Source organism: Rhyacophila brunnea, unplaced genomic scaffold, assembly GCF_057557595.1.
Source record: "Rhyacophila brunnea isolate RB1 unplaced genomic scaffold, BYU_Rbru_1.0 scaffold_4, whole genome shotgun sequence".
NCBI lineage: Eukaryota > Metazoa > Arthropoda > Insecta > Trichoptera > Rhyacophilidae > Rhyacophila > Rhyacophila brunnea.
In genome coordinates this window covers 48,319,954-48,328,516 of record NW_028233068.1, presented here as the reverse complement: position 1 = coordinate 48,328,516, position 8,563 = coordinate 48,319,954, and the positions used below count along the sequence as shown (strand labels likewise).

Here is an 8,563-nt window from a genome sequence, read left to right as displayed (position 1 = left end):
ATGTGGAACCAGCTTAAAGAGGCCTTCATCCAGCAGTGGATTGATACAGGTTGATGACGATAATGATGATATAAATGGGAAGGTACATAAAATCACAAATATAAAAAAAATATAGCAATTTATATGACCAAGAAGAGTAAAATTAGGTTGGGATAACCTTCATCCAGCAGTGGATTGAGCTTGTTTGATGATGATAATGACGATATTATGAATGGGTAATTATAATATCAGCAATTTTGATAAATATAGCTATTCATATGACCAACAGTAAAATAAACAACTTAGAGAGGCCTTCATCCACCAGTGGATTGATTCATTATAAATAGATATAATATCACCGATTTTGATAAATACAGCAATTCATATGAGAGAAAGGAGTAGAATCAGGCTAGGGAGGCCTTTATCCAGCAGTGGATTGGTTCAGGTCGATGACAATAAGGACGATAGAAATAAGTATAATATCACAAATTTGTTAAACCAATAGTAGTAGAATCACGTTGCAGAACGCTTCATCCAGGAGTGGATTGATCGTGGTTGATGGTGATGATGATGATGGTGATGATGATGACGATATGAATATGTAGATAAATATAATATCACCGATTTTGATAAATGCAGCAATTCATATGATAGAAAGGAGTAGAATCAGGCTAGGGAGGCCTTTAGACAACAGTGTATTGGTTCAGGTTGATGATGATAAGGATGATAGAAATAGGTATAATATCACAAATTCGTTAAACTGATAGTAGTAGAATCAGGTTGCGGAACCCTTCATCCAGCAGTGGACTGATCCTGGTTGATAATGATGATATTCATATTCATATCGTAATATGTAGATAAATAACATCAGCATTTTTAATAAATATAAAAATTCATTTAAGACTGTCAAGAATACAAACAACTTATAGAGGCCTTCATCCAGCAGTGGATTGATTGAGGCTCGTGATAATGGCATTATAAATATAGGTAGATATATAATATCACCGATTTTGATAAATATTACAATCCATGTGAAAGAAAGGAGTAGAATAAGGTTGAGGTGGCTTTTATCCTGCAGTGGATTGGTTCCAGATGGATGATAAGGATGATAAAAATAGGTAGATATTATACAATATCACAAAATTTTGATAACTATAACAATTCATATAACCAACAGGAGTAGCGTCAGGTTGCGGAGCCCGTAGTGGATTTGGTATAAATATGTAGATATTATAATAATTATATCACCTGTTATATGCTGTCTTTCAAGTAGTAATATCAGATTGTTTAATAAAATAAAAAAATAAATTTCTTTCATTCTTTGCAATGTCTTCAGTAGTATATTAATATGACTATCTTGTAATCCAGCGTTTCCCAAACTATGTTCCGCGGAACACCAGTATTCCGCCGGACCTGAATACGTGTTCCGCGACAATTTGCAAAGGTTTTATACACTTTTGCAATATTTTATGAAAACTAGTAAGGACGATTCCTGAGTTCGGAATACATTTTCCGTAACAGCTAAACCAGGAGGCTTAAGCGCAGATAAGATAAACACACATCACAAATTTGCTTTAATAGTTAAAAAAGCCGCCTGTGGCGGCGCTATCATACATTTGTGACTATTAACATTTATTAATTTTAAATTATATAATTGAACAATGTAATTTTTGATTATTGCTTATTGATACTCGACAACTCCATGATGAAAGTAGATGTATTCAAAATATAAAAAAATAGTTAATAATATACTGAATAAGGGCCCTTAATTTGAGCTGTAACAAAATTTGAAAAATGTTAATGTGATGTGTCACACTGCCTTTAACATTAGAAATAGATCCAAACCAAAGATCTTAGCCTGAGGGCCCACTACAGGATGTGGGGGCCATGATTATTTTACTTCCGTTTTCTACTAGCTATTTTTCCGAAGCGGGATTTTCTATTTATGCTGCAACAAAGTCAAAGTGCAGGAATAGGCTCGACGCCACACCATGTATTAGAATGCAACTTACCAATATTGTGCCTGATATCAAGAAGATGCAATTCAAGGACTCAAAATTATCAAAGTCATTACCTAAATGCTTTATTTATTCATATTTTCATGTTTATATTATATTATAAGTAGTTGTATATTTAAAAATATGTAAGTAATTACTAAATAAATAATGTGTTTTAATAAAAAAAATTTTAAATTTTAACTAGTAGGAATCAATATAAAAATAAGCTAAGTGTTCCGTTAAAATTTCCAGGTTTGCGAAGTGTTCCATTGCAGAAAAAGTTTGGGAAACCCTGTTGTAATCTATGGAAATTAGAGACCTCAAATATCTTTAGGTAATTATTCAATGAAAAAATAGTGTGTGAACAGCCACAAAGAAGTATTTCAAAAAAATCAAATTTGGAATAATATCTATTTATCTATGGATTAATTCCAGGGGCACTGTCAGACAATGTGAGGATTTCGAATCATTCCAAAATTATAGTTTTTTCACCAGAAAAAAATGATGTGTGGCAATGCGTACATAGTGACATTTGAATGAAAATAATTAGTTCTATCTGTCAATAAAGGATTAGAAGGTATTAAGCGACGAAGACGTCATTCTGTTGGGCGTTAAAAGAAATATGGCGAATCGAATACGATATGCAAGAAAATGTGGATTTTAAACGTCACGTTTCTGGAAAATTATTGGATATTATTTCTCAAATTTGTTCACTTCAATCGTGAGATAATTCGGTGGCGCACATATCGAAGTGAAGATGTAAAAATAATAACAATAAAATGTCGCTTAAATGAGCAGTTGGTGCGTTTTCCAAAATCTCTTAGGGTGATTTAGGAGATAATTAATTCAAGGGAAATCATCATCATCAGCCTGAATCTATCCACTGCTGGATGAAGGGCTCTCCAAGCTGATTCCACTTCTCTCGGTCCTGTGCGTTGCGTTGCCACGTACTTCCGCAGAACTTTATCATTTTATCATTTCATTGATCCAGCGGCCTCTAGGTCTACCTTGCGGAAGTTTTGTACCTCTTGGATACCACTGGATGACTATATTTGTCCAAAGATTGTCCCTTCTTCGACCTATGTGTCCAGCCCATTTCCATTTGAGGTTTTTAGCAAACTCTATTACATCGCAAACCCTTGTCTGTTCCGATAGGGAAATAATACAACTGAAATAATTTTATTTGTTTATTTTATTCATATAATTAATAATAATATGTACACAATAAAATTTTAAGTTATTCATTAAATATATAAAAATATTATTTAACATTAGTTGACAATAACTTTTTTCAATGACAATGACAAGGAAAGAAACAAAAAAACCAAAATGGTGCACAATTTCTTTGAAGACAATTATTTATCGGGCCCCGTATGATAATATAACCATGTCCGTCGGGATAGCATTTCTCTTGGTGGCGATGTTAAATAAAGAGGAACACCATTCAAAGGGCCATGACAACCAAACAATAAGATGTTAAAATTTGAGGATTAATGTTTAATTTTTTAAAATACGAAACTCGGTAAATGATCGTCTCCCGAGAAATGTGCATAGCCAATTTTAATTATTACTATTAAGTCGCAAAAAAATGTTTCTTTAATTTTAAATTCAGCAAGCAACTTTTTTTAATTTTTTTTAAAGATTTTTTTTTATCATTGTTAAGTGTTCATGTGTGTGTGTGTGTATATTATATTTTTTTTTCGTTTTGGGGTAAAATTTAAAATGCACATATTCTCTAAGAATGACATGAATTAAAAACAATAATAATTGATAACAATTAAATGATTTAAATTAATGAGTGTATTATTAACAAGATGGTAATTTTTTAAATAAAAATAAATAGACTGCCTGTGAGGTGTTAAATGTCGGGGTTCGCCAGATGTATAATGTCTAAGCCTAAAATTCCGACAGGCTTTCGTATATTAAAGTTTAATAATAAATAAATTGAAGCTGACTTAAATGAAATAAATTAATGATAATAAATAAATGAAATTATTACGCAAAGTTACATCGGCACAGTCAATAGATACTTTCGCACAGAAAAGCAGTTATTCGTTAAAAATGTGTTCACGAACCGTCCGCGGCGCGCATGTCAAAATAAATATTAAAGGTTGCCGCGGTCGAATTGAATAAATTAAAATAAATAAATAGTTAACAGAGATACAAACAATACATGACTAGATTTCATAGATCTATAAATAAAATTCTTTCTCTTTTCGTTTTTTCAATTTAGATGACTTAAAATTTTTGATTCGCGTTTTTCAGAAGTCAAAAAAACCGACCAGAGGCGTTCATACACCTCTCGATTCATATTAAATAAAAATATATATTTCAATCATTAATCATCAAAGCATTATAATAAAGAACAACTCATAACTTTTATCATGCCGATTTACCGGGCCGCCGTCATCGTAGACCATTTTGCATACCATAAACAAAAGACGACCGCAAGTTTTTAATGTTTAATTTTCTTCTTTTTCTTAAGAAAGAAGATTTGTTTATGGCTGTCGTACGATGAGGCGTCGATAATTTATTACTAAAGTGTCGCGAATCTCGGTTGTTTTAAATTTGGATGTTTATTTTATGATAATAATTGTCGTTTGAGAAAGAGGGTGTGCGAGTTTGTGCGTGTGTGTATGTGTCTAGCTTTCGCACACGTTGACGGAGAAAGCAGCGAGGCAGTCGCCCTTCTTGCCGACGGCCTTGGCCTGGTATTGTCCTCCATCGATCATGGAGCACGATACGATCTCCAGGCAGTATTTGGAGTCTCCCTGCATTGTGAATTTGTATTTGGGGGAGCTCTCGTCTATCGCCTTACCGTCCTTCAACCATTGAAGCTGAAGTGGAGGCTGAAATATCAAAAATTATATCAAATTAGCTTTATAATCTAAGTGTAAGATTCTTTATACATACTGATATTTCCAAATTTTTAAACTTTTTTGCTTAATAAATAGTAATTATTTTATGTCTTTGTCCACATAATTACTAATTAAACGTGAATATGGACATGAAAGAATTGAATTAAATTTATTTAATACATACGATAGATCAATATTGAAAATTAAAATACTTATACATTCTGTAATAAAGATTACATTGTCATATTATTTTTCCTCTACCATGATGACTTTACATAAAGATAAATTGACATTTATTGAACTCTTCATATTGAAATACTGAGTAAACACGTACCGAATCGGTCTCTGCCGTGAAGGTGGCGCCTTCGCTGGGTGCGACGGTGACGGAGGCGGGGAAGGCCACGAAGCTGGGGCTACGTGCCTCTTCTCCCGGAACAACCACCGCCAACGAGCACGATGAGAATGATTCTCCGCAGTCGTTGAATGCCTCACATGTGTAAACCCCTAGAATAAAAACACGTGCCATTTAATAAACAGTTAAATTTGCGTTAAGATATGTATCTTTTAATAGGGTTTTAATTGACTAAACGCTTAAAAATACTAAATTGTATGGTAGAGAAGTCTCATTTATTTGTTAAAAAATTTATTTATTGAAGTTATTGTGTAAAATCAAACACTCAACCTCTGATTCATATTTACAAATGTGGAATAAATCAGTTTACCACCAAGGCAATGTTGTGAAAGTAACAATTTACTATGTATGTTATATTTTCATTTATTTTAGCCGTTTTCGTCTCGGATCAGTTGTTTCTATGTTTCTAACGTAATGGATATGCAACAAGAATACCCTTTCTTACTATTATAGGTAAATTAATGAGACATTATAGGCACAATTTCGCAGGTGAAGTCTCTTTTTTTGAATTATAGTTTTTATCGAAGCATAAAGTGAAATTGATTAAAACAAAAATTCTCCTATAATAATATATAATATACTCTGTACCATTAGACATGAGTCAATAAACCTTTGGATACTCTTTATTTACATGTAAAAACTATGAAAATATGTATTCTTGCTCATAAATTGTAAATTAATAGGAAATTGATTTTAAATATTTACCGGCGTCCTCTGGGAATATCTCAGCGATTTGCAGTTTGTGAATGTTGGCTTCGCTTGAGTACATGAAGTCCTTGGATGGCTTAATTTCTTTGTTATTGTGTAACCATACTACATCAAAACGTTCAGCTCCAACAATTCTGTAATAGAAAAAATAATATATAATAAATTACTTACCGAAATTTGATAAATCAATAATTTTATGGGTAAATGCTCGATGACATTAGGCGAGTTTACTAGCTACTAGCCGGCGAATTCACTATCTGCTAGTAAACTCGCCCAGTGTAATCATCTAACTAGCGGATTGTAAAACATCTACGAGGGAAGTTGAAAGCCAGGTTACTTTACTCGCTGGCGTGTTGGCTTCTTAGCTAGTAAACAAGCCGTGTGTCATCATAGTTGCTAGTGAACTAGCTGCGAGTACGAGCAAATTAAAGAAACAACACATGGTTTCAACTCTAACTAGTTGGCTACTGAGTGAGTGGAAAATTTTGTGTGTCATCATCACTATCGCACTAGCTGACTCGCCCTCTTTTAAACTCGCCGGCTAACAGCTAGTATAAATTATAAATTCAAGTAGGTAGGTACAAGAAATAATTTCTTTTCGACATTCCCAACTACTGTTTTGTTCCAACACATAAATAAATTATTATTATGAACGAGTACTTACATATATTTTTGGTATGTTAAGTAAAAATAAATATTTATGCATCTTTGTTAACCAATTGTTATTGCACTAGGTAAAATTTTCTTCAATTTAAGATTATTATTATAGCCAAGTAGCTGCTTCCAAGATGTAGATAGTAATGATGCTGTGCAATCTTCATTTGAAGGGAATGTAAGAGAAGCAGAAGATGAGACTAGACGAAAGAAATTGGCATGTGGGTATGTTTACCTGCAGGAAAGTGTGACTGGAGTTCCATCACTGACAGTCTGTGAGAGGACGTGTGACACTATTCTCGGTGGCCTGTCTGCTAGTCCACCTTTGGTCGCTGTGCCATTGTCCATGGCTGAAATTAAACAAAATGCAGTTCATTATTAATAACAACATTAAATTCATCAGAGCCAAATAGGATAACAGGTAGATAATATTATATATTTTTTGATATTTTCATTGTCATAAAGATAATGAATTTTAGCAATTATACAAGGTTATAATAGTAACTTCCTGATAAATTATACTTACGTTTAACTGCGACTTTGCATACGGAATCTGAGGTTCCGATGCTGTTCTTGGCGCGGCAAATGTATTCTCCTTCATCTTCGGGGAACACTTCTTTGATGGCAAGGCTGGCTACACCATTCTTGTACTTCAGGTCCATAATCTCTGAAGATGACAAGGCCTGAAATACAAATTCATTTTATTAATACCAAAACTTATTTTACACCAAAGAATTCTGAATGAACTTTGCTATAAATCAACCTGCAATATGGAATGATTTGCAACTAATTTAATCAATAACATTATTATCAACTTTATAGAAGGTTTCCTATTACACCATATAATAATATGTACAAATAATTGAGTATGGGGTCGTACCTTGGTTCCTTTGAGCCATGATACTTGTGGTTCGGGATCTCCCCTAACGGAGCAGCTGAGAAGCAGTGGTGTTCCGTCTCTTACATTCAAAGTGGGGGGCAGGGCACGGGCGAATTCTGGTTTGCACATTGAGTCATCAGGAGGTACTGAAAGACAAAGGAAAACATTAATATTTCATAAATATTAAAAATATAATATAAAAACATACTATGTTACACATAATATGTGTATTGAAAGATGAGCCAACGTTAGACACCTAAGTGAATTCTTGCATTTATGGACAATATGGAGAAGTTTAAAGAAAATGTCACTTAGTAGCGTTCTTGCACGATGATTTGTTTTGTCCTTTCTTATTTTCTTTTTTCAATGTTGTAAAATTTACCTATATTATGGTACCTAGATAAATCAAATCAATGGTAATTTTGTCTATGTTTTAAAACGATTTACCCGAAAATGTTGAAGAAACTCTTTTTCCATTAATTTAAATTTACACAAAAATAATAATATTTATCTATTCAGTACATGACGGACTAATTTATTGATAATTTCCGATGTTTTTCTACTTACATACGAGTTCTTTGGTAGCGCTCCTTGACCTTGAGCCTGTGGAGTCGGTTTCCAAATGCTTGGATCCGTACTTCCTGGAGCCCCTGGTGGTGTCCTGGGATACCTGCGTGGACAGTTTTGGCTTCGGCCGGGTGATAGGGTCCACTGTGACCTTCGTCTTTGTAACTATTGGCGGCGGTGCCGGCTTCAGGGGCTGTTCAATGTATTTACGATCTCCAGAGTACAGGAATTTGTGCGCTAATTCTGCTTGCTGAGGTGACAGTACTTCTCCTGCGAAATGATAAAAGGGAAAAAAATATTATTAAACTTGAACTAGGGTGCTATTATGTTACGGGAAACTAGCACATATTTTCCTTCTATTGGCACTAACTAGCAAATATTAGTTTTCATTTACCCAACAACGTCACTGATGGTTCTACAGTCTTAATAGAATCGTATTGCCGGAAATATAATATGGTGTAGCGTTCTGCTGTCAGTGGCGGTTTTCCATGAAGCAGATGAGGCGGTC

General features: G+C 33.8%; 1 protein-coding gene across 17 annotated transcripts in view; it reads right to left on the bottom strand.

Moving 5' to 3' along the window:
- Window positions 1-3,580: 3,580 nt before the first annotated feature.
- The window catches only part of bt (projectin protein bent), a 229,024-nt gene continuing 224,041 nt past the window's right edge, over window positions 3,581-8,563 (bottom strand). For all 17 annotated transcript variants that reach the window (XM_085953753.1, XM_085953755.1, XM_085953760.1 and 14 more), the window contains 7 exons: window positions 8,056-8,325; window positions 7,489-7,634; window positions 7,135-7,291; window positions 6,844-6,958; window positions 5,952-6,088; window positions 5,169-5,338; window positions 3,581-4,825 (listed from right to left, as the gene is read on the bottom strand). In XM_085953753.1, the coding sequence (XP_085809879.1) occupies window positions 4,619-4,825; window positions 5,169-5,338; window positions 5,952-6,088; window positions 6,844-6,958; window positions 7,135-7,291; window positions 7,489-7,634; window positions 8,056-8,325 (1,202 nt within the window). In that variant the 3' untranslated portion in view covers window positions 3,581-4,618. The remainder of the gene's footprint in view (window positions 4,826-5,168; window positions 5,339-5,951; window positions 6,089-6,843; window positions 6,959-7,134; window positions 7,292-7,488; window positions 7,635-8,055; window positions 8,326-8,563) is intronic.